The following is a 24,795-nucleotide window of genomic DNA, read 5'->3' on the forward strand; positions in this document are numbered from 1 at the left end:
TTCACGGCTGCACTCAACCAGATCGAGGGAAATCAGAACCCTCGTGTTTCGAGAATGCTTGACAAAGAAAGCCGAAATCTACTCGCATGACTTTGCAAGGTCCCGTGTGCTAAGTAAGCCAAACCGCGCTGCCCAGTCCGTCATCATCCTTCTCTCCTTTTTCCGCAGTCGGACTTACTAAATTTGGAACAGTGAGGATACGCACTACTGCTGCAATGAACACACGAGCTATTATCTTGATGCGTTCTCACTGGACGCACGTAAAGTGCACAGCTGCGTACTGGAAATAGCAACTATGGTGTCCGAGCTTCTACGTAATTGCTCGTCGCCCCTGCCTCAGCAAGAGAGTTGTCATAGTTGATTGACCGTTAGCCGCTCACATACACGATAGTCGCTCTTGCCTTCAGCGATGAAGCCTTGCACGTTGAAGTCCAGCTGCCTTTTCTCGCTCTATCCAGCAATGCCACACCACTTCGACCCAGGCTTCATTCAACATGGCCTCCAGGGTCAAGGTTGAGCCGAGGTCCTCGCCTCCAACATCGCCCAGGATCAAACAAGAGCTTGATTCAGACGGCGTCCCGGTTCCCTCGCCGACATTCGATCTGTACGACGACGACACAATCATTATCTCCGACGACGAAGACGACGAGTTCGACGACTCCGAGGATGCTACTGCCCACAACTTCGACGCTCAGCACTTTGTCAAGCAAGAGTTCCCCAATCCAGTGCCGACTTTTCTACCCTTAACCGACGAGTTTCATCAGGACCTCGTGAGTAGTTTCTCGAATGCAATTGGCAGCCCGATCAGTATTGCCAGGCCACAAGCTTGCTGCAATATCAGACATGGCGAGATTCGATTCGTCGTTCACAGTTTACCACCCGGCATCGATTGGTCCGACATCCAGGCGCAAGCACCTGAGGCTGTGACGAATTCCAAGTTCATGATCGGTTCATGGATAACAGCAGATGCAGACGTCAAGATCAATATGGCCAGAGATCCTCTGGCAGCGACAAAGACAGAAAACATCTTCTCGGGGTATATGGTTGGCGACGAGAGCAACATCCAAGTCTGTCTTCTCACGATGAAAAAGCACCTTTGCAACGACTTCTTGCAAGGAAGCGACGGGGTTGCAAAGGAGTATCAAGATTTCGCGCACATTTTGGCGACAGACTTACGCCTCAACCATCATGACATCTCCAAGGCTCTTGGCTTCCTCGCAAATCATAGGATCAGGATGTGCGATCTCGTTGGTATGTCAAAGCTGATTGTCTACTTCTTCGTATACTGACTCGTTCAGGTATGATCACAAATCTTCCGTCGACCGAAATCACCACAAAAGCTTCGATCGAGAGTTTGAGACGAATACTCAGGTGCCCTGAGCTAGAAAAGATCATGCATTCCTTCAACAACGTGAAAGATCTACTCGAACTTGAGAACACCAAATATTACACCACCGTACAGAAACAACAACAGAGTGAGGCTCTTGTGGCGGTTTGGTTCTCGGGCACGAAGTATCTCGCGTCTGTCAGGGCTCTGGTACCGTCATTCTTCATGGACAATGGACAGCACGTTCACGTCGTTGAGAACATTGCTGGAAAAAGATTTTCCCTACTGTTGTCCTTCAAAGATGAGCCCAGTGCTGATGAATTGTCGCGCTCCATCGAGCTCCTACGCTGTCACCTAGATGTGGCAACTGGCAGCCGTTCCGTTACGACAAAGCCGCAGCACTTGCCTAATGGCCAACCTCTATTCAGAGTGAGTGGTTCTCGATGTCAAAACAGGTCATCCCGGCAGATGTCCATCGCTCTTCGGAACGCTCTAGCGGAGAACTCGCAGGACTATCGGGCTCCCAACATGTCAGTATCTGCCACCTCCAGGATGCCGATTAGGTGGGTTTTCGTACTCCGACAATCCACAGAGGACTCAGTACCATCAAAGACATCGATACCGAGACAGATTTGGGCTATGTTGATCAGTAGTGATTCGCCCTTTAGTGAGCTGACAATCGGAGACGAAATATCGGTCGTTATTGAGCTATGTTCATCGAATAAGCACCCAATTTGGGACAGAAAGACCTTCAGTGACCTACCGGATGATCTACCACTTGTTTTTCTCACAAGCAATCCGGATCGCATGACGAGAAGAGTTGATAAAGTCGACATCGTCTTGGGAAAAGGTCGGTGGTTCACGAGAGGTGTGGGAGATCATCCTCGAGATTGGGTGGATGTGTGTCTGCAAAAAGAGGTGATCAAGCAACAAATCATGATTGGTAAGTCGTGACGAACCTCCATTGACAATGGTATGCTAATGTCAGGAAGGTCGGCATACAGCATCGGAAATCGGCAAGTATGGTCTCATGAAGCATGCGATGATCCGTACCATGGCAGCAGGTCCAAAAAGCTTGCAATTTCAAGCACTGCAATACGTTGTTTCTGAAGCTTTCAGGTTACACAAAGTGACTGAAGCAGTCGTTGTGTGCAGAGTCTCTCCAACGCCGGGAGGTACTGCGGAGCACGATGGCGTCAAGCCATCCCTAGTGCGTCAGCAGAGGTTTCTCGAGGCCATGATACCGTCCGGAATTTCGATCCATTACGTCAAGGCAAAAGAAGTGTCTGCCTACTCAGAAGACTTTCTGGACCTCTTAGAGGATAAGCTTATAGCAATTTCGAGAAAAGCTCTCATCTTGTCAACATCTGTGGATCGTGCTTCAAGAAGCGCAAAGACCCACGAGTTCTGCACGAAAGTTCACGAAACAGCTGGTCACATGTTCATGTCCTTTCTCTGGGATGATGGTACCAATCTCCCAATCAACGACGCTCTGTACGTGGCAGAATCCCGCATTCGTCCTGAGTTGACTGCCGCCGATCAACAACTCGAGGAGCAAAGACGAAGCCCGCCATCAAAGCGCAATCGGCCGATTGTCAAGCCTGTCATATGGGTTCCTTGTGCGGTTGAGCTACAGCATGATATCGAACTCAAGCTTTCTGCCGCGGAGAACTACGCTCGAGCCTGTGGAACACGATTTCAAGGAGAATCGTCAACGCAGATTCCTGATGCTTTGACCAAACCATTGACCAGAATGTTCGACAAGGCTCATATCAAGCAGTGGAACGAATTTTTGCAAGACTGCATTGACATCCCGATAAATGTCATATACGCAGGCAAACATACATGCGGATGTGCAGAGACTGGCCATGGTGCGGATTGCGTATGCTCTTGCAAGCATTGCATGTCATTTCTCGCCTGCCCTTGCGTTGACCTACCGACATGTGTCTGCCCGGATATTTGTACCTGCCGATGCATAAGCTGTCATCGGAAGGAAAAAGTCACCATCGACTGCATCTTTCCCGCTTGTACTTCTCCAGCTGTTGGATCATACGGTGGGGAACGACTCTGTCTCGATCATGGAGACCTTTATCGTAGGTTGTTGGAGAAAGACCGCCGCCGCGAGATATTCGAGGGAAATGTCGTCGACACAATCGAGTCCATCAAATTGAACAAAAGGAAGTTTGAGGTTATCGACAGGGAAACGTGCTTGGCGCCTGGCTGCTTCGAAGCTGTTCTCTCAACCCGTCTCTATGGCAGTTTTTGTTCGGAAATTTGCAAAAAGAAATCGGCAGGTATCGCGACCGCTGTGGAAACCTTATACGTGCGTATTTGTGCTCGGATGGGATGTCAGAACCGTGTACCGCGAAGTTCGAACTACAACAAATTTTGCTCGAGTGCTTGCCTGTACGACAAGGAAAAAGGCTTGCAGTCTCTACCGCCCGTACTGGCTGATGGAAAACTGACATACGAGCGGGAAAAAAGAAATGTCTGCGCGCGCTCGCTTTGCAACAACGAAACGCTTGACCAGTCTCTTTGTTGCTCGAAAGTCTGCCGCCTCCAATGGGAAATCGAGCCTCAGAACTTCGCAATTCCTGTTTTATCAATGTTGGGACCAGACGAGCCGGACTTTCGCAAGTGTCGATTGGACGGATGTATCAATCACGCACCTCTCAGAACGATATACGGGTCCTATTGTTCAAGTCGATGCAAGGCAGAAGGTGATTCAGATGAGGATGCACCACCAAGGAAGCGCCCCGACTACAGGAAATGTGACTATCCCCCTTGTCACAGTCACTCTCCTCTCGGCGAAAAGTATGGCAAGTACTGCTCAAAGTCATGTAAAACTTCGGATGAACCAAGGAAAAAATCGATTATGGGTGGCAAGACGAAGCGAGTCACCAAGACCCCTGGCAAATCTCTACCTTGCACTCGAATTAGCTGCAAAAACACGAAAGTACAAGGTGGCACTTGGGGGCATTATTGCTCGGCAGAATGCAAAATGGCTGGAAAGAATGGTTAGTCAGGTTCGCTCTCAGTGGAAGTATCCACGAAACACAAATCATTGTGCCTTTCGACAGTGGGTTTGAGAGGGGCTTAGACGGCGAGAGCATTCTCTTTTAGCACTTCGTTTCTAGATCATCATATTTTTCTTGTTCGTTCTCATAATCGTTATTGCAACTCTCTAAATTTAAGTGGTTCGAGCATCGCTTTCGCTACCTATGTGATGTTGTTGCTAGATTGACCGTGCCTATTCACCTTCGCTTCTATGAATGATGGCTACGTACAAAGGAGCCGCAGAAATTAAGGCTTCTTGGAAGACCTCCTGTATTGCAGCAACAATCATGCCAAGACTCGTCGATGTTAAGATCTCTTGATACAGTGTTTAGTCTAGTCAATCGAACAGAACTAACAAGGTATTAGAAGTTCTAACGTGACCTCCGAAATTGTGATCGCTGAAATGCCTTCAGCGAAAGTACAAGCACACCGGATATTAAATTAGAGCTCTCGCGCTCGGTAAGACTTCTTAAGTAGACGGCTTTATCTACTTGATTACAAGAGCGGGTATGGTTGCTACTGTTGTTAGTCTACGTGCCCACTTCTTTCAGGTCTTCCATGTATCGAACATGACCACAAACAGGCATGAACCAGTTATCAATCCTTGATTAGGAACAAGGAATCTTAACTGGCTAGTCCTCTAACTATTTGAGCATTCTTCTCCGATTGATCAAAGCAATTCATCCAGCCCCGGAGCGACTCACGGTTCCTTTTCTCTCTCCTTGTAGCCCACAGGAGGAATTGAGCCATTGATGGCGACATTGATTATTTCGACAGCCTTTGCCTCACAGGTTTTGGCTAACTCCACACAGCGACGTCCGCAGTCCTATGATTCGGCACAATCAGGATTCCTCTTCGAGGACAAAATCATCCCAAGACAATTAGAAGCAGGAATGACCACCTGTTGCAATGCAGAAACATATTCACATCGAAGGAGTGTCCACTGAGAGTAAGTATTCTGAGCAGAGAGGGTGGCTCCTCAACGGACGCTTGAGGTGAAGAAATTACTTTGTGCATTGCGACAGTGGAGAAGAGTGAGGCACTTACAGGGTCGGGATGAGTTTTGGCGCACTCGACGCATGCCTTTCCAGTAGGGCCTTTGAAGGGGCAGGGGTTGTGCATCCGTCCCAGGATTTTGCTGATGGCGGTGTCCACGATTTCGTCGGTCGGTATTGGCGTAAAGCTGAGGACATTGCAATCCTCGAGTCCTGCTAACTGTGTCTCAGGATCTGCACTTGATCTTGACAGAACTCTTCGTTTTCCTCGAAGCGAACAAAGTAGGACTGTCCAAGAGCTCGGGAAGTTTCTTGAAAGGAACGCCTGTGGACATGGAAGATCACATACTTGAGCATCTCCTCTCTTGTTGCTTCACGCGCATGGGCTTCCTCGGGGGTCTTGTCATCTTTCTTCCACGACCAGTTAGGGTCGACAATCAGATTGCGCTCTAGTAGGTGTGTTACAAGCAAGGGCTTTGGAATTCGGAGGCCCTTCTTTGTATATCTCATCTCTAGCTGAGCTTGGCTAGGGTACCATCTCGAGCCAGGAGCAATCTCATCGAGCATCATCAAACAGCGATTCACGTTTAGTAGAAGTCCTTCTCGGCACGGGTAAGCTGTGGTCCGGCAAGCACAATCTGAATGTTGGGTTTGCCAACGAACTTGCGGATGTTAGTAAACCATACGTTGTGCAACCGATGCATAGCAAGAACTAGAGTAGGACCCGTTTCTATGCGCGGGCTGTAGGTGGCCCCTGTTGTCCATAAGTGTTCTCGCATCGAAGTATCTGCTATGTCGGAAATTCTTAACGTCGATAGCCTTCTTGGAGTCCTCTATTATTTAGATCTCTGCTACGACTATGGCCGACTTGCCGAGGCCCATGTCGTGGGCGACAAAGACAGCGGGCTCGCTGAAAAGAAGTCTCTGCAATACCCAATCAGTAGAAGAGAGCTGGTATGCTAGTATAAAGTTGTTCTTGTTCCAGCCGCGGAAGTAGACGCCCGAGTTTGGACTCTTATAGAGGGGATCACAACTAAAGAAAGCGCAGATCGAGGCCTAGAGCTGGGGGTCCCTATGCTCGTAGTTGACGTTAGAAGTTATCGCCTCGTCGAAATAAACAGGCTAAGTTTGCTCAGCAGTACCTGGTTCGTCGTCGGTTGGCTCTACATCCACATTGGAAGTCTATCTATCGTAACTGCTTGACAGCCAAGGGCAGAGCGACCATTTGAGACCACCCATCGGAATTGATGGTACGGGCTTAGGTGCAACTCTCTCTGGTCTCGAAGGTCTAGGGATCCACCACGTATACCTCGATAACGGTCCTTTTGCCCCGCGTAGTAGACTCAAGCTCATCCTGCAGCTTTTGCCCGTGCTCTATGGCTTCGTCGGTTATTCTGCGTTATTCTGATTCGTCTGTTCTCGTAGTAATAGCTGCTTCGTTGCTCGGCAGGAATGGAACTTCCTCGGGCTCCGAGTCATCGTCCAATGCTCGTTCGGACTGCTAACATCCCATCCATGATTTGGCTCTTTCAGAAAGCGTGGCATGATGTGGGCTAGCACAAGCTGGTTCTGGGCTCCTGAGACCAAAGGTTGGCGACACCTTAGCATGCAACGAATCGTCTTCCATCCAGAATGATGCGATGAATCTAGAGTATTGAGCAATTTGATCGAACTTGTCAGCGGCATCGCTGAGAGCGACTCCAGCTGGCAGCTGATCAATCTGTGTAACGATCTCGCCTCCGAGCAGTGCGCAACAACGTGTCGGTCCAATGAAGGTAGTGCCGGGACCTAGCACTTGAGTGAACGTGTCTTGCAAGTCGATGATATAGGCATCAATGAGTGATAATTGAAGCGCTCCAGCGGAGAGCTCGAGGGGCGACATCTCGTTTGTGCAATGATGCAGTGGTTTTGGTGCAGCTTTCGGCGAGAGAGAGATGAGAGTGATGAGAGTGATGCGAAGCTTGAGGCTTCATCATGGTAGGCAGGAACGCTTCAATCGGCGAGTGGCGCCTAAAACATTACTGTAGGAAAGAGCGACAAGCAGTCGCGCGGAAGCTCGACTTCCATCCCCTCGACGCGACCAGAACGACTTTCTCGCGGTTGAAGACCATTCAATACACGACTACTTCAGGGCTAAATCCACAATGCAATGATACTGCGACAGATTGGCAGTATCTATTCGATTAATTACGTGTCTTGTGGTAGCTGAAAAGTTGTGAGTTGGAGTGTGGAAGAAGGCAACAGAGAAGGATGACGAATCTGAAGCTTGGCAGCCCACTCCACTCGACCTTGCAAAATCACAGTCTTCGGATATCTCTTGTCAAGCATTCTTAACACGAGTTTTTTATTTTCCTCGAGCGTCCTGGTTGAGTGAAGCTGTAAAAATCCAAGATTCCGACATTCTCTTAAGTGTTGAAGTCGAATTCTGGAAAATCACACATCTCGGGCTTTGTCATCGGAGAGGCGTCGTCCAAACACAAGAGTGACCATCTGTACCCACCCCTTGAGGGGTATCCATGCAAACATCCCTAGGTGGTCCTCTGATATCTACCCCCCGAGAGGTATCTCAAGCAACTTGTGTACTCCTACCCCCTTAGGAGTATCTCAAGCGTCCTAGTTGACGAGGCGGAGGATGACCACTTTGACCTACTCCATGAGGGGTGTTCGAGTAAGTATTCCTGAATGAGCCTGTAATTACACCCCTTGGGGGGTATCTCGAGAGGTACTGCGTGCCTACACCTTAGGGAGTATCTCGAGAAATCACTGCGTGTCTACACCTTGGGGAGTATCTCGAGAAGAATCCGTGTGTTTTACACCCTAGGGAGTATCTTAATCGCGAGGTAAGCTTGGATTTCTTGTATTGCACCCTTCAGGGGGTAATTGATAGACCTTAGGGTTGAGTTGAATGATATTGTTCGACCCTAGGGTTGAAACACTCGCAAAAGGTAGTATTATTCAACCCCAGGATGGAACGACTCGCAAAGGGCAATGTCATTCAACCCTAGGGTTGAGTAATTCTTTTCCTCTTCGGGGTCCGTCTAATACAAAAGCGTGCAGAGAAATACAGAAGCAAGGGTTAAACCATCAAAACTTAAACGGTCAATTTTTCGTTGCAAGAAAGACACCCGGATCACTATAAGGTAACTCGAAGGAGAAGCCAAATTTCAGCACGACTGACATTGTGAAATTGCACGCGGCACACAGAAAAGTGTTTGAAAGATGCAAGAGATACCCAAACCGATAAACTTTTGATGGTTTGTGCAGAAGCGTAAGTCGGCACAAAGGAGAAGCCAGGTTTCGCTATATCTAGCATAAGAAGGTGTACAGAAACACAAAGGCAAGGGTTAACCATCGAAACTTGAACGGTCAATTGGTTTTTGCAATAGAGAGACCCGAAATGCTCAAATATGAACGGTCGGTACAGTCAACAGCAGTTGGCGTGAGACGTACTGTTCACATGTCCAACAGTGTCTCACCGATAACACGTTCACCATGTTTCACTCAGATATAGTTTTACCCGGGATCATGAAAACCTCTTGTTTGTCAAGCATAGCATGTTGCTGCTACGTAAAGGTCTCTCTCTTCCTCACCCCATCAACCAAATCACGGCACCGTAAAAATGCACTAACCTTTTGTGATCCAGTGTGTTGGCCAGTGAAAGCCCCTGGAGCAGCGAATCTCAATGGACCATTTGATCAAGCCCAAAAGCATCTTGCCTTGCGATGGTACTTTCTCTCGGGGTAACTGCCGATGAAACCTCTCTGCCCCTGATACCACTCGAGGGTCTTCAAATCTCAGCTCTAAGATATGCAGGCTCCGGCATAGGATACGGGCCGCTCTCGGCACAGCCTGTTATTGATCAGCTAAATATCCTGACATGCAATCATGAAAAGAACCTTACTTAATTTCCAGTCCTCCACGGTATTGTGTTCATGGTAATTGCAAGGCTTGTCACAGCAAGGGCAATCATCAAGCCAGTGACGTGGCTTCTTGATAAGCTCTTTCAACGTCTCGACAAATTCGACAGGCATATCAGTGTGGATCTGAATTGTCTCAGCCCGTTGGTGATATGAGGTTCTGTCAAGCAGGTATCTGGTAAGAGCCGAGTTCTCGGGCAACGAGCTGACTACTGCTGCTGTATTGGAGTCGTTGAGGTCGGGCGCAAAATTGACGTTGACGATTTGGGTCAAGATAGCTCGACGTAGGGCCAGGTTTTCGTTTTGGTCGGCTAGGATATACAGCTGGCACAGGGCCCACGGGTCGTCATTGGGAACACATCCTGTGTAATGCCACTTGACGAAGATGTCGCAGCAAACAGGATCCATCTCTAGAATGACTGTGTTGTGCTGAGCTTCCAGAAACACGCCTTTCAAGGCAGCACGGTGATAGGGCGAGAAGAAGCAGAGAAGGTCAAGGTGTATCTGAGCCTTGAAAGGAGCACCTCTCGCATATAGGCTACTGTGAGGACCATATCTCTTGCTTCGCTGGCTAAACTTGCCGTCTTGGTCGTCATCTGCTGAAATAATGTCGATTGTGTCGCTGGTTCTGGCAACGATGGCGCTGTCTCTCATCAGCTCGGCGTGTGTGTGATGCTTCTTCAATCGCGTACCCGACTTCAATAGCAGACCATACACCTCTGACGAGTGGCGTTGCGCCTACCGTAGCTTCAGCAATCCTGCGGTTGATATCATGGTTGATGTCAATGTTGAGGTTGCTGGTATCCTCCCTGGCAAGATGAATGGGCTTGTACTTGGTTTTGGCGCGTCTTTCCATGATGTTGGAGTTTATGAGAGAGAGTATTGACGGAGGTAGATGGAAGTGGTGAAGAAGATTCACGCATGAAGAAATCAGGGTCATGAACAAGTGAAGGTCTTGGAGTGGAGTAAGTCGGACTTTTTGCGCCAGCACTTATCGCTCTCTTTGGACAAGGCTGCATCCTGCAAAATCATCGTGTCTTTTGACACAACTATTCAGGGGTCGTCTCGAAGCAGGAGAGAAGACTTACTTCAGTGTATCGAGTTAGTCAAAGAATTTCATGAAAATTGTGTATCTGATCGTTCTTTCCGGCCCATTGCGTTCACCCCGACCGTCGACGAACCTTGATTGCTCCTTCCTTTCCCACGAATCGCAGCTTTGTATGAAACGCTCGTATGTCGCGCATGATTGAAGTCTTCATACACCCGTTTAAAGTAGACTGCATGAATTTTTGCAAAAATCAACTTTTGCTATATCGAAGACTTTGTCCGATGCAAAAGAGACAGTCATCTCATCACAACGCCCAAAGACTCATCAATAACCACAACAGTGCCAACCTAGCCACCCCCAGCACCATCCTTTAGGACACTTGCAACAATCCGGGTTCACCTTTGGAACTTCAGGAACCTTCTTCGGTTTCTCCTCTTTCGGCTTCTCCTTCACCGGTTCCTGCTTCGGCTTGGGCTGTGGCTTCGGCGCCACCGGTCTATCAACAATTTTCATTCCATTGCTATATCCAATATCAGCTGGTCCGCCAACCTCACTGATCATTTTGTTAAAACATTGATCTTGGCCAACTCCATTCCATGAGCTAAGCTTGGCGTCGATGAGGAAATCAATCCCCTGCTCTGCAAGTTTGATACGTTGGCCTTCGGCGCTGTTGCTGGTCATGAAGGTCCAGGATTTGATGGGGGTGCAGGTGGAGAGTTTACTGTGGAGAAGGGAGGAGAAGCCTGACACGAGACCCCAGGCGCCCTTGCCGGTAAGTGTCATCGTGCCGTCTGCACTGACATCCATATGGCCGATTGGATTACCGTTGGGTGGATTGATTGGAACAGAGGATGGAATACCAGAGGGACCAACAGACGGGTTAGGATTGTTGGAGACATAGGTTCTGTAAGAAACGGGAATGGACGTGGGATTAGATATGGGAATCCAGGTAGGAATGGACGTAGGGATAGATGTTGGAGGAGCCGTCTCGGTCATAGTTTTGACGGAAGATGTGACAGGGTCTTTGGTATCAGGATCCGGCTCGTTAATGCGGATTGGCCTTCTACCTTCACCAGGTCTCGGAGGTGCCTCCATGATTTCAATCATTGAATCGTAGAGCATCTGTTCCGGTCGAGGTTCGAAGGGAGAAATCAGGTCCAAAGGAGGCTGTTCTGGTATTTCTTCTTCCAAGATTTTGGGCAGTTCCTCTTCATCTTCCTCAGGGATACTGGGCAATCTCGGAGGAGGCTGCGGCGGTACCTCTTCCTCCTCGTCTTCCTCTGGGATATCTGGCCATCGCTCTCGGTCGGGGTTATATTGTATGTAATTATTTGCACGAATGACAGCAAGCGTGCCCATAAGCTCATGGACATACCACTCAATTTCCAATCTGAAGTTGAAAGGTTCTTGTGTCTCATCCTCTTCCCAGATGGTAGGTAGCTGTGAGAGCTCATTGTAACGGTCTCTAACACGAGCTCTCGCTTCCTCTCTCAATCGAAAACGGCGAGCTACTCTTTCTGTCTCAATCCTGATCTGCTCCATGAAGCCATCACGATCCCAAGTTGCGAGTTGCCATTCGACGTGTATCCTGTGTGCAATTCTTCTATAATCTCTGATGAGTCTCATAAATGATCTTTGGCCTCTAGCGATCGCCTGCAGAGCTCGTGTTGTTTCTTCACTCAGAGGACCACGGTTACCGCGAGTGAAGGCGGCCGGTATAGCGATGGCTAGTCTTTCCTGGCAATTATGGTCACATTCCCACGCATGCCATCGGTGACCGAACATCAAAGCAGTACAGTTGACGGTGGAGTTGTTGTAGGAAATGCCTTGTGTACCATCATCGACAGTAGTAGAGTTTACACAGCGGTCCGTCTCGTTATCTGGCTTGGTAGGGAATCTTCCCCAGTAAAGATTGGCGGCGTGTGCAAGCCTCTGCGCGACAACATAGTCGTCTGAACGGGTAGTATTGGCGTTGGTAGTGGCCGTGGCTTGGGTGCTGTCGACATGAACTGTAGTGACTCCACAATAAGAGGTGATGGTCGGAGTGTTGTTGACAACGACCGTGGTCACTCCACAAGAGGTATCTGCCGTAGAGACTGGATTTTCAGACACAACTTTCCAGCCTTCTGACTTCTCGACCGGTGATGTTTGTTGAAGCTTCATCCAGCTTACTGCTTGAGTTGTCGACACACTTGGAGATTGAGTGATAAATATGGTGGAGAAGGATGGCACGTTGTGCCAAATAGCTTTGACGGCAACAGCGGCACCGACTGGGCCAAGTATCTTCGCTAACCGCATTCTGGAGGGCAGTCAGGTCGTGGAACTCCTTCGATACCGGTTCGGAGCTCGTGTGCGTAAGCAGAGATTTGAAAGTATTGGACAGTCCAGTGACCTTATGTAGAGAACTCATCCTGCGGTGTTGTGGGCTGATGTTTCCTGTTCGGTCTTGCGTGTGGCAGCTCTATTGGTCAACAGTTACCCTTCCCATGTGCTAAAATCTCTCAAGTATGTGTACTTGCTTTCTTCCCCTTGTGCCTTGGTCTCTATAAGTATCGAAATGCACAATGCTTTACGAAACCAGGATCGTGTCAAGTGCGAGAGCGTGGTAAAGGGCTACATTGAGACCCAGCAGTCAGAATGCAAGATGATCTTTGAAAACAGCGATTTGTCTAGTGATATCACACAACTTTCGGGGCTCTCTTTGGACAAACACTCCAACCCCAATTTCATCTTGCATCTTGATAGGCTTAAATTCTGTAGTGCTGCAGAGCGGAAAGTGTGCTTCAGATCGAACGGATCTTTCCCACCTAAGATTGCGTACTGTGAAAATAGATCAAAAGCTCCATCTCTAGACAACTGCACACATCTGGAAAGCAGTGTTTCTGCAGATCTGATGCCTCCAATTGCGATCGAAGAATGTCGTGCGCTCGGCAAAAACGTGATTCAGAGCTTTTGCGCGCATCGATGCTCGTCTTCCAGTAATTCACGCACAAGTTGCCCCAACCATTGTTCAAGTGCCTTGTCAGCGTGCTTTTGAACTGCGTTTCTAAGAAGTCGACATGAGCGTTTTTGCAGTTCACCTTGTAATCAAATTGCATGTTTGAGACAATTTTGAGAACTCAGAAGAAAAGATCTCACAGACAAAAGGTGGTAAGTTTTATGATGCTGTCCTTGACACTTTACCTTTGACGCACTATTCGCACCCCACACAAGGGTCCATGATGATTGACATGGCGTCCCGGAGAAGAGATAGCGATAACGGTAAAGACGGTGAGCGGACTCGAGAAGTATCATCGTTGTCGGATAAGCTTGGCAAGAGCTGAGGTGAGGTCTAAGTTGAGTTTGCAGGTGATCAAATCGGAAGCCAAAATACGGAGTGCGGACGGAGGCGCATCTTCAGCCCCTGAGAAAATCGACTTGGCGTGGCTGATGTTCATGAATCAACACCAGTGTCGCATGTGTTGATAGTTGGCGCCACCAGATGTAGGATGTCTTGATGCCACGAGTGGGTGACAGACGAACCTGCGACACGAACAGACGCAGGAGACTGGTATAAGCTTATACATGTGGCCGATACCTTGAAGATGTTCCGGATATCGAGTGCAAGGAAAGACGGCTTGAACGGGAAGCTGCAGCGTGGAAAGGCGGTGAACGTTAGACTGCTCGAGCCAGCCTCGAGGGTTGAAACGTGTGATGGCCCGTGCTGCCTATTTAGAGAACGGAGTGGTCAAGGGAGACGATGTGGAAGGAGCAACTTGCAGCGATGAGGATTTTTTCCAGACATGCATAGCTTCACGAGAAGAGATTCCAAGGCGATGTGTAGAAGCTCAAGATGGAGCAGCAAGAAATTGGAAAAAGAGGAGATTGTCGTCATTGGTGTTCGGTTACGCAGTTTCAAAGCAGTAGCATGGCTTGAGAAACGCGTTCGTCCGATTGCAAAGCAGAATGATGCGGTAGACTGAATTATCTACATGGGGTAATTGAACGAACAGGAAGCTCAAGCAAAGATACAGAAGCTTGAAATAAGATGTGGCATTCAATTGCGGTATATATTAAAGATTGTTTGCAGGAGTATGAGCCATATAAACGAAACTCTTGAAATAAAGTTGCATGGTCTTCTTGGGTGGAAGCGGCCGCTTGGCTGGGATTGAGGCTCGCTGGTCGTCGTCGTCCTCGCAAAGTCCCAAACACGTCCCGGCTGTGCTGCACTTGCGACTGCACTCCAGCAACAATCGCATGCGTGCGCACGTAAAGACAATCAATCGACTTTGGACGTCGTCTTTCGGCAGGCCCCGCCGTTACCCTCACTATACATAGCGATAGCCCACTCGCTGAAACATCTGCCCTGCTGCGAAACGACACGGCCGCCCGTTCGCTGCATCCGTCGCTCACTCGTCTGCACCAGAGTCAACACCCTCTAGGCCCGTGGGCCTGTCACTTCAACACTTAGCCGGCGATTGACGGCCGCGTCCTCGTCGACACCAGGATCCTTCTCCAGCGTCATCGCCGCTCCCGGAGCTCACCAAGATGGATACCGACAACAACTCCAGCTACCCTGAGTCCCCTATGGAGGAGGACGAGGTCTTTCTGTGCAAAGGCTGCGGCGAGGTACTTGATTGCACGACACTATATACACGTACAGCTTGACTGACTCTTCTGGCACGCAGATCCTAGAACAGGGGCGAGCCTTTGAGCTTGGTAAGTCACACACAGCGTTGAGGGGTCGCGCACTTGCTGACAACGACATGTATAGCTGGCCACCGATGGCATCTTGGCTGCTTCCGCTGCCACTCTTGCGCCACCCTCCTCGACTCGGACGCCAACCTGCTCCTGTTGGGCGATGGCTCCCTCATCTGTAACAACTGCACATACAGCTGCAGCTCGTGCGGCAACAAGATCGAGGACCTCGCAATCCTAACGGGCGACCAGGCCTTCTGTGCCACCTGTTTCAAGTGCCGCAACTGCAAGAGAAAGATTGAGAACCTACGTTATGCTCGCACCAGCCAGGGCATCTTCTGCATGAGCTGTCATGAGAGTTTGATGGCAAGACGGCGGAAAAAGGCAAAGGCTTCAAAACAGATAGCAGCTGGAGGGAGCAATCCTATGGTGCTGGATAAGAGTCTGCCTGCGTTACCACCCAACGCCGTTCCGCAAAGCGCATTGCGAGAATCATCGCCCTCGGGATCCTACTCCAGCGATCATCTCAAAGCTGGCCACGACAGAAAGAGAGACACTTCTCCCATGTCCATTTCCGACGACAGTAAGAAGGGCAGCAGCCGTCACCTGTCTCACACAAGTGCGCTTTCCGAGCAGACGCCAGACACTCTCACCCTGCCCGCTAGCACTTACAAGCAGGAACGCGCTTCGACCATGTCATCTAACACCATGACTACAATGTCTGATGCCGACGACGGCTTCCTGCCCATGGCCTACGATCCCAACCCTGCTCCTCCACCCCTTCCGCGCCGTACACATCCCGAGACGACGCCCAGAATGTCAGACAACCTTTCTCCTCAAGGCGCTTTCTCTCGTCTCAACAGAGACCGTCCATCATCTTCGCGATCCGTATCGACTGAGCGCGAAAGCATCCGCAGTCCTGGAGTTGGTCACCCCGACAAGAGTCGTCAACAAGGCCTCCGCAATGTTTCGGGTAACAGCACACCCGTCACTACATCAGCCGTTGCCTCCCCCTCTTCCGTCACCAGTCAACAGCGTCCTCGTATGCCGCAAACAAACAGCGCTTCCTTTAATCTAGCACCGCCCGAGCCTTTCAAACTCCAGGATGTGCCCCGCGATCGCAGAGTGTCGCGCAATAGCCCGCGCGTTGGAAAGAATTCTCCCACATCCCTCGACACTCAGCCACCATCCAGACATACTCCGACAGACTCCAATCTTTCCCTGTCACCAGCATCCGTGGATACGCCGAGCTCCAGCATCAATCCTTTCGACGATCCCAAGCTCCGCGAAGCTTCGTCTAGCGCCGGCCCATCAGCTGCAAAGCATCCCACCAGAGGTGATTCCCTGCCACCTGCTACTGATAAATCGCAAACCTCGCGCGTTACTTCTCCCGAAACCACTCCCGCTCTCAGACAGTCCGATGCTACTCACGAACGTAAACAATCCTCGACCTCTGCTCAATTCGTTGATGCTCCAACCCACCCTCGCCCCGAGTCTGAGGCTCACAACTCATCCGGCATGGGCATACCGACTGCACCTCCCAGAGCTGCCAATCGCCCGTCTGCTCCAAGCAAGTCTGTTGCCAACGACGATTTCATAGCCCCCAGGATTCCACCTGCACCTCCTGCCAATGAGCGACCGCGCGCTGAGTCTGTTGGTCACATTCAGCATGATCACAACCCTGCAGCCTCGCCGAAGGGTTGGCGTACACACCTACCCAAGCACAGTGCCGGAGAAGCCTTCTCTATGGAAGAAGAAATGTCCCGCATCTTGAGGGGTGATGAGCAGAAGAGAAAGGAGAATGAGAATGCTGGTTCTGTCCTGCGCCGCGTCTCAAATGCTGTCAAGCACGGCAGAAGTTTCAGCGACAAGTCAATACCCCTTCAAAAGACGCCTACCATCAGTTCGGCCGACATCAGCAGCCCGATTCTGATTACTAGTCCCATCTCCTCGCCCAGCCAGGCGGACGTGGCTACTCTGAGATCTCAGCTGCGCCGTGCTCAACAAAAGATTGCCGAACTTGAGGCTGATAAGCTCGGCCTGGAGGAGAAGATGGACACATCCGCCGACATTAAGCAGGTTAACACCGAACTGCGAGAGAAGCGTTCGACGATGGCCTTCCTCGACACTCAGCGTGAGATGGTCGTCCGCGAACTTGAAATCATGACCGAGCACTTGACAAGAGCGAAAGAGAGCAACAAGCCTCTGGACATCAGTCAGCTCAAGTCCGAAATCTTGCAAGACTTTGCGCACTCGTTGCAAAAGCTGAAGGACAATCTCGGATCACAAATCGAAGACCTTGTGCACAAGAGGAATGAACTTACAGATGACATTACCAACTTGATTCAAGTCAAGGACAAGGGATTGCAAGAGTTTGAGTCATTGTCGTCCAAGAACATGCAACTGGCAGAGCTCAACAATCAGCTTGTTAGCGGCATTCAGGACATGTACAAAACACACAACATCAAGAACGGTAGCCTAGACCGATCACCCCTGACTAACGGCTTGGGCATCTACAACGGTTCCAACAGGGGCGATATGGCCTCGCTTCATTCCTCCTCATTGCAGGAGTCCTCCAGTCTTCACGACCTCTTGCCGCACGCAGCGGATGCAGAGCCAGCCACTGTTCTCACAGCACCCCAAGTAGTTAATATCCGCAAAGGACAGCCCAAGAAGTTCAACTGGAAGAAGGGCTCCTCCGGTCTTGCCAAGAACGTCACTAAGGGCATCAAGGGTGCATTTGCCGGCGGCAGTAACGATCGAGGTGTTCCCATGAAAGCCGACGGAACGTATGACATTACTGGTATGCCGTACTCACAAATGCAGGCAGGCCCTGGCGCAACTATGGGCGACCAGCCTCTGAGAACTGCAGACGCGAAGGGCTTCGGCTTCTTCTCTTCTGGCCAGAAGAATGGTCTCAAGCCTGGTGTTCAAGGTATTCATGCAAAGAATGGCAGTAGTTCGAATCTGCTTGCCGAGGCTCCTTCTGGTGAGTATCTTCTACCATTCAATATATCCGACCAGTACGCTAATCTGTTTCTAGTATTGTTCGGTTCCGACCTTCGCGAGCGTTGTGACTTTGAGAAACGAATTCTACCTTCAATTGTCACTCATTGTATCGAGGAAGTTGAGAAGCGCGGCATGGATATGGAAGGCATTTACCGAAAGTCCGGTGGCAGCGGGCAAGTCAAGCTTATCCAGCAAGGCTTCGAGAAGGATGGCACCTACGATATCGCAGACCCGGACCTCGACATTCATGCCGTCACGAGCGCGCTGAAGCAATACTTCCGCAAGCTGCCCAATCCACTCATCACATATGAAGCATACGACCCGCTACTGGAGGCAGCCCAAATCACCAACAAAGATGAGAAGATTGCTGCTATCAAGGCTGCCCTGGAGGCTATGCCACAAGCTCACCATGATGTTTTGGAGTACTTGGTGCAGCATCTATGCCGTGTTGTCAAGCAGGAGTCGGAGAATTTGGTAAGCTATCTTCAACACTCACAACATCAGTACATTCGACTGACAATACACAGATGACGCCGCTCAATCTCTCAGTCGTGTTTGCACCCACGATTCTGCGACCACTGAGCATTGAACGCGAAATGTCGGACATGCAAGCCCAGCGTATGGCAGTGCAGGCGCTGCTCGAACACGCGGACTCCATCTTCGAAAATTAATGATTACGCCGGTACACCCCTGCGAGCGTTTGTTCCCTTTTGCCAGATACGGGTCGAAGAAAAAAGTCCCAATCGTCCTCTTTTAGCTTTTCTGCCTTGTTGTTTTTACAGAACTTCTCTTCTTCTTGACACCTCGTTTTCTCATTGCTTTCACTTTTATCAAATGCGACGTAAAGCGTATTTTCCATCCTCTGGCGTGGTAATGGGATCGTCTGGAGTTTGAGGCATATATTTTGAACGAATTGCGCATACTCCTTTTTTGACAGATGCAGCTTTTTTGACATGATCCGGTGTTCTGCTCTCGAGCGCCCCTTCCTTTTCACATTTTGCTGTGCATTCATGGCCCCTTCCTTTCCACGTTCTGCTGTGTCTGGATGGTCCCTTCTTTTCAGAGGTTCTCATACATCTGCATTCTTCTTTGCTTTTCCGTTTCTAATTGTTCTCAGACGTGTGTGTACATATGATAGAAGGTTTCGGTTTGGCAATAGAAAGGGGAGGAAGAAAAAATCGAATCGACTGGAAAAGGAAAGTATATCATTGTTGTTGTTCCACAGCATCGTTGCTTCCTCCCTTTTACATTGACCTCTCGTCTTATATGTAGTTGTTCTTTCTCTATCACTATTGCTCTTTTCCTTCTTTATTATTGCTCTTTGCTCTCTATTACTGCTCTTCCCGATGTCCTTATCACTACCACACATCTCCATCCCTTACATCGCCCACTCTCTGCTTTGTGTGTTCATGCCACTTGTCTCCGCTTTCTTGATCCTGTACATTGTCTTGAACAAGATAGTATATGGTAGGTTCATTCATACAGCCACTAGACTACAAACACTTAGCTCTTTACATCTATGTAGCCTTGACTTTCTTGCTGTACGGAAATGTCCAATGTCGAAAATGATCAAAAGAGGATTTCATGACCGAACAAACAAGGAAGGAACGATCAGGAATGAGGAAGCGACTTATGGAAGAGGAAGGAGCGACCTTTAACTGAGGAAGGAGCGATCCACGAATGTGGAAGGCACGACTAAATCAATGAGGAAGGAACGACATACCCAAGAGGAAGGAACAACCTTCGAGATGGGAAGGCGCGACCCACCAATGAAAAGGCACGACCCTTGAACAAGAAAGAAACGATCAACTAGAAAGAGAGGGAACAGACTTTTGAAATTGTGAGAACCACCGTGGAAGCAGAAACGAGATTCAAGGGTGCGAGATCATACAGTACTGTAGCGTTCAATAATCGATAGCTAAGAAAAGCCATGTCTTCGTTGAAAAACGATGATTGATTACAACTTCTTCCCGCAAAGAGAAGAGAATAAATAGGATTACCGTGCTTCCGTTAATCGTTCCTTCATCACACGAGCATGATCGCTCCTCTTCCGGAAAACCTATCCTCCACTCATCGATTCATAGCCTGAGTTTCTCCTAGAATCCGCCAGCGCCTCTGACCCTCTGTACAGCACCCACGACACCCTTTGCCCAGCTGAATTTGCCAGCATCAACGCCGATGGCTCCTTTTGCTTGGTTGCCCTGCGCGTCTCTCCAGATGCCGTCTTCATTGCTCGATCTGCCCAATTTTCCAGTGTTTTGATTTCTTTCGATACCTTCGCGCCATTTGGTGACGATTTCGGCTGAGTCAATCATGATGTTTACTTCTTGGCTGTGGTACCAGGATTGTGTGTCTTGGTTTCCATTACCCATGATACCGAGATGTGAGTCGACGATCATGAGTTTTACGTGGCAGGAACGTTGCTTGAAGCTGTCGTGGATAGGTGCGACTTGGTCTTTGGCTGTGTAGTAGTGGATGTGCAGTCTACTCCTTGCGGCAGACTCTTCGGCTGTGAGAGAGGTGTAGAGTTTGTTTGCTACACCTTCGTTGTGGCCACCTTGGAAGGGGAGAAGCTCGCCTGCATCGTTGTAGCCGAGACAGACGTAGTACGTTACGTCTACACCACGGCGGACGGCGGCGAGAAGTTCGGGAAGGAGTGGTGCAGCATTAAGATCGGGGGTCTGGATGAAGACAGATGTCGTTGCGTTGCGAACTGCGGAGAGCCAGGCTTCGTTTTGTGGCATGAAGACGCCGTTGTGGTTTGTAGCTCCGTATGGCTTGCGATTGACGAGAGCCATTGGTACAAGGTCGTGCACTCTGTGTGGGATATACGGTGTCATCTCCTCGCCTGGAGCATAATTGCCTTCAATGGTCGGCTTGAGATCTAGATGTCTGCCGCGATTTAGATGGCGAGCTGCGACGGCAGGGCCAGTCTCGCCATCACGTGGCGACATGACAGATTGCATGCGTGTAACTTCGCCTGCAATGTCTACATCGTAGTGTGGATCGCCAGGAGCGTGAAGAGGCAACTCTGTCCGCTTGCCGGCTTCTGCAACCTCCTGTAAAGAACGACTGTTGCCATATTCTGGAACATTGAGGTTGCCGTTTGGGTCAAAGAGACCCTGGAACGAAGCTTGCTCGAATGTTGGCAAGCCTCCCTGAACAGCGGGTGTATTACGAGAGGGTAGAGGAGGGTCGAGCTCGTTGTGCCAGGAGATCAAGAAAGAGTCGTAAAGAGAGTCAACGATCGGACCTTCGACATGACACATCTATGCAGCGGTCAACTTTTCTGTCCTTGCTCATATCGAGTCCCAATCAAACTCACCATTTCCATATTGGAGTTGTCTTGGATGTTGTTTGAGCTGACAATGCCAATTTTCCGGTCCACAACCATGAATTTGGAATGGAAAGTGCCCAACATAGGTCGGTGGTAGTTCAAGACCTGCATATCAAGGTTGGGTGCCTCCTTTGTTGACGGCAGACGAATGTTCTTGCCAGTATATTCTTCCTCAGACACCGTCTGATGGTTGTCAAGAACCTTTGCCCACGTTAGCAGTTTGTCATGAAGCTCATTAAAGAGTTCACTCACCTGCTTGACATTTCCGCGATCGTACATGATCTTGACGACAGCACGTACGCCCCTCTCACCAGCACGCCTTGAAAGCTCTTTGAGACCATCTGTGATTAGTCGTGAAGCGTCCGAGTCCATCCAGTAGTTTGTCGCAAGCAGAACCTCCTTATCTGCTCTTGCAATCAGGTTGGACTAAATTTCCATTAGTATGTTTGGAATGCCAATACAAAGAGCACGTTCATACCATATGTCTGCAAATATCAGGCAGACCTGAGATAATCGTCAATGGACAGGTTCCTGTTGAACCAACCAATGAAGGGCTGCAGCAACCCATGAGTGGGTCATGTTCCAGCGGCATCAGACTGTCATGAAACACTCGTAGAAACAGTTCACTGGGCTGAGTGGTGAACCTTCCACATTGCAATGCGCGTTCCAGCTCATCCTCAGTTGCAGGATTTCTCTTTGAAGGTACATGACCCTCGCTGATGGAGATGTTGTCGGGATGATAGAGCTTCTTTGCAGCTTCACCAGGTGACAGTGAGGGGTCTTCAGCAAGCGCTTGCGAGACACTGTGAGGATTGCGACAGAGGCCTTCGACCTTTTCATGTAGAGACATCTTTTTGCGAGGTGTCTGTTTGTGCGACGATAAAGAAAGACGATGAGGCATTGAGTGAGGTAGCTCGAGGCATGGCAGAAGGCACTACCCTGTGGCTGCCATGTCCTATAAGCCCAGACTTCAAGCCACAAAAAACGGAATCCTTCCAACGTATTACTTTGCTGACGCGGCCTGTTCTTTTGGCATGGGAGCGCAAGCGACGGGTGAGAGACTTTGTCCTGTTTTCTGCCCTGTCATGGTTGGTTAGCCGGTTCGGTCGGATGCATGACGACAGAACCGCCTTGGTAGGCTTCGACGACACAAAACAAGCCTTTTTTAAGACGCTCCAAGAAGCTTGGCGAATGCTTGTCCCTCGATATGTGGAGTTTCCAAGATGTGAACCCTGATCATCTTCCACCAATAGTTGGAAGAGGGGCTTCGATGTACGAGAGCCACGCGTATCACTCGTAGACGTTTACAGGCCGCTATAGTAGGGCGTTCTATGCACAAAATCTTGTTTCGATGAGGTAGTAGGCTTACACAATGCACACAATGGTAAGACATGATGAGGTACTCAACACACGCGTGCTCTCGAATCGTTATTATCATCATTTTCGTGTACCATTCGGGCGTAATAATGGTTTGCTCAATTTCAATGCCTTCCCCTTCCAACTTATGAAGTTGGCAGTCATTCTACAACCAACCATTGGACGAAACGTCTCTGTGCTTGTGAGCTCTTGAAATGACCTCGGACAACAGGTCCGGACGCGACTACGTATCGTAATCATCCTTGCTGCTAGCTCATGCGGAATGCGTAACAACCCTTCCTTGCCGTGCGACATAAGCGAACCTGGTTGATCCAAGCTCGTAACTACCATGCTCAAATACCGAATGTTAGGTCAAGACGACTTATTCTTCAATTATCTGATTGGTTTTGATAGAGCTCAAGCGCCGACCCTGCCTGAGGGGAACCTTTTCGCACTGAGCAAAACGCCCTTCACGCCCCTAATCTCTGCCTTCAAGGCGACAGCAGCATCAGGCTGTTTGTCCTTAGAGGTACCTGACGTGTTGAGAGAGTTGTCTGCGTTCCATGAATAAGATGGTGGTGTGTAGTAGAGACCATCAAGGTAGTGTCTTGTTTCGGATATGCTCTCTTGCAAGGTCTGGTTACTCGCACCGTTGCTCTCAGATGCTTCTAATATCTCCGAGATATGTGATTTCATGATTTCAAGACGATTGGTCTGCTTGAGCGGCACTGTGTCTGGTCTGATGACTTCAATATCTGAAGCCACACTAGGACGACGGGACAGGGATGGCGAGGTCTGAGTTCCGACGTCACGATGAAAGAGTTCGGTAGGATCGGAGGTGATGCTTTCGTTGTCGAAATCAGCAAATTCGGCAGGTGTTTGTGGTAGTGATTTTGCTGATGAGGGAACAGTCGATACCAGCTTGGACAGTTTGTCGTTGAATTCGGTAACATGATCAGTTGTATGTTCGAACAAATCGTGGCGAGCGTCATTCAAATTTTCGGCCATGGGAGCGATAATGTATTTGGATAGAGCATAGGCAGAAGCAGTCAAGGCTCCAGCTATGTATGTAGCGTTTATGAGGCGGCTCACAGTGACAAGTGGTGGTGGCTTTTGAGGCTGGACAAGGAACTCTGGATATGTGATGATAGGTGGAACATCTCTACGCTGAGGAGCAGGTGCGGGAGTGGTAGATGGATTTGTGGCCTTGAATTCAGCAGCGGAGAAGGAGACGGCTTTGGATGCGTCGAATTCTTGCTTCGCGGCCTCTGTCGAGCCATCGGTGGTCCTGACGTAGCTCGGAGGTTGTGGAGACTTCTTACTGGCATCGAACTCCTGTTTCGCAGCTTCGGTCGAGCCATCGGTGCTAGGTTCAGCCTTGCTCGCTTCGAACTCTTGTCGTGCTGCCTCTTTAGATCCATCTGTGTCGGTCGCGTCTTGTGCATCTATAGACCCCAAGACCTGGGATATCATGTCTTCCGAGACATTCTTAGATAGCAGGAATGCCTTCTTCTTATCCAGAGGAGCGTCCTTTACGGCGGGATCTTCGAGAAACTTGCGTACGTGATGGACTGCCGATAAGCTCGCATCGTGCTCTTGTTTGGCTGCTTGAGCTGAGGCGTCGGTGGCATGCCGTTGCCATGTCGGGAGGTCTTTTTTGTCAGACATTGCGACTGCTGGTGTGAAGGGCGATGTGAGGAAGAGAGACGGGTGTGAATATCAGGACATCAACATGATGCGCAATGACCGACGACCCATGTATGCCTCGGCATCTGCGGCGATTGCGGAGAGAAGAGGCCGAACTTCAGCCACACATGTTTGCGACTGGAAGCTTGGAGATACTATGACCCAAAGGCTGTATACAACCAGACATTCGTCAATCTTTTCGTTCCATCTATTTCATACAATCTAGAACATATAGACATGTCTACACCGACAAACAAGAGGCAGAAGGGTGCTGACGGAACCGCTGTTGGTGGAGCATATGGAAACAGAAACATGGGTGCTCCGCCGAGAAGCCATCCATCCAATGGAAACAGGTTGGTCTATTTCTCTTTGTTCGAACAAACGGG

General features: G+C 49.6%; 7 protein-coding genes across 7 annotated transcripts; 2 read left to right on the forward strand and 5 right to left on the reverse strand.

Annotated features, from left to right (window-relative positions):
• Positions 1 to 200: 200 nt before the first annotated feature.
• Positions 201 to 4,439, forward strand: M438DRAFT_346349 (uncharacterized protein). The gene is made up of 3 exons (XM_029905652.1): positions 201 to 1,251; positions 1,299 to 2,270; positions 2,320 to 4,439. The coding sequence occupies exons 1-3, from the start codon at positions 495 to 497 to the stop codon at positions 4,347 to 4,349; spliced, it is 3,759 nt and encodes a 1,252-aa protein (XP_029759583.1). The 5' UTR covers positions 201 to 494; the 3' UTR covers positions 4,350 to 4,439.
• Positions 4,440 to 5,966: 1,527 nt separating this feature from the next.
• M438DRAFT_366097 (uncharacterized protein) lies at positions 5,967 to 7,561 on the reverse strand (the record flags this gene model as incomplete). The annotated part of the gene is made up of 2 exons (XM_029907849.1): positions 6,980 to 7,561; positions 5,967 to 6,041 (listed from the first exon to the last, which is right to left on the reverse strand). Exons 1-2 carry the CDS (start codon positions 7,259 to 7,261, stop codon positions 5,967 to 5,969), a joined length of 357 nt encoding a protein of 118 aa, XP_029759584.1. The 5' UTR covers positions 7,262 to 7,561.
• Positions 7,562 to 8,912: 1,351 nt separating this feature from the next.
• M438DRAFT_346351 (uncharacterized protein) lies at positions 8,913 to 9,774 on the reverse strand. Its single transcript, XM_029905653.1, has 2 exons — positions 9,281 to 9,774; positions 8,913 to 9,228 (listed from the first exon to the last, which is right to left on the reverse strand). The coding sequence occupies exons 1-2, from the start codon at positions 9,702 to 9,704 to the stop codon at positions 9,167 to 9,169; spliced, it is 486 nt and encodes a 161-aa protein (XP_029759585.1). The 5' UTR covers positions 9,705 to 9,774; the 3' UTR covers positions 8,913 to 9,166.
• Positions 9,775 to 10,655: 881 nt separating this feature from the next.
• M438DRAFT_346352 (uncharacterized protein) lies at positions 10,656 to 11,155 on the reverse strand. The gene has a single exon (XM_029905654.1). The coding sequence runs from the start codon at positions 11,125 to 11,127 to the stop codon at positions 10,669 to 10,671; it is 459 nt and encodes a 152-aa protein (XP_029759586.1). The 5' UTR covers positions 11,128 to 11,155; the 3' UTR covers positions 10,656 to 10,668.
• Positions 11,156 to 14,871: 3,716 nt separating this feature from the next.
• M438DRAFT_375215 (RhoGAP-domain-containing protein) lies at positions 14,872 to 18,701 on the forward strand (the record flags this gene model as incomplete). The annotated part of the gene is made up of 5 exons (XM_029908561.1): positions 14,872 to 14,952; positions 15,012 to 15,042; positions 15,098 to 18,010; positions 18,065 to 18,504; positions 18,558 to 18,701. The coding sequence occupies 5 exons, from the start codon at positions 14,872 to 14,874 to the stop codon at positions 18,699 to 18,701; spliced, it is 3,609 nt and encodes a 1,202-aa protein (XP_029759587.1).
• Positions 18,702 to 20,126: 1,425 nt separating this feature from the next.
• M438DRAFT_336018 (uncharacterized protein) lies at positions 20,127 to 22,217 on the reverse strand (the record flags this gene model as incomplete). Its single annotated transcript, XM_029903855.1, has 4 exons — positions 20,127 to 21,299; positions 21,356 to 21,568; positions 21,620 to 21,793; positions 21,846 to 22,217. 4 exons carry the CDS (start codon positions 22,215 to 22,217, stop codon positions 20,127 to 20,129), a joined length of 1,932 nt encoding a protein of 643 aa, XP_029759588.1.
• Positions 22,218 to 23,155: 938 nt separating this feature from the next.
• Positions 23,156 to 24,280, reverse strand: M438DRAFT_260719 (uncharacterized protein; the record flags this gene model as incomplete). The annotated part of the gene is made up of 2 exons (XM_029899774.1): positions 23,156 to 23,890; positions 24,017 to 24,280. Coding segments are annotated over 2 exons (999 nt in total), but the record flags the coding sequence as incomplete, so codon positions are not given.
• Positions 24,281 to 24,795: the final 515 nt, after the last annotated feature.

Source organism: Aureobasidium pullulans (assembly GCF_000721785.1).
Source record: "Aureobasidium pullulans EXF-150 unplaced genomic scaffold scaffold_11, whole genome shotgun sequence".
In the NCBI taxonomy this organism is placed as follows: Eukaryota; Fungi; Ascomycota; class Dothideomycetes; order Dothideales; family Saccotheciaceae; genus Aureobasidium; species Aureobasidium pullulans.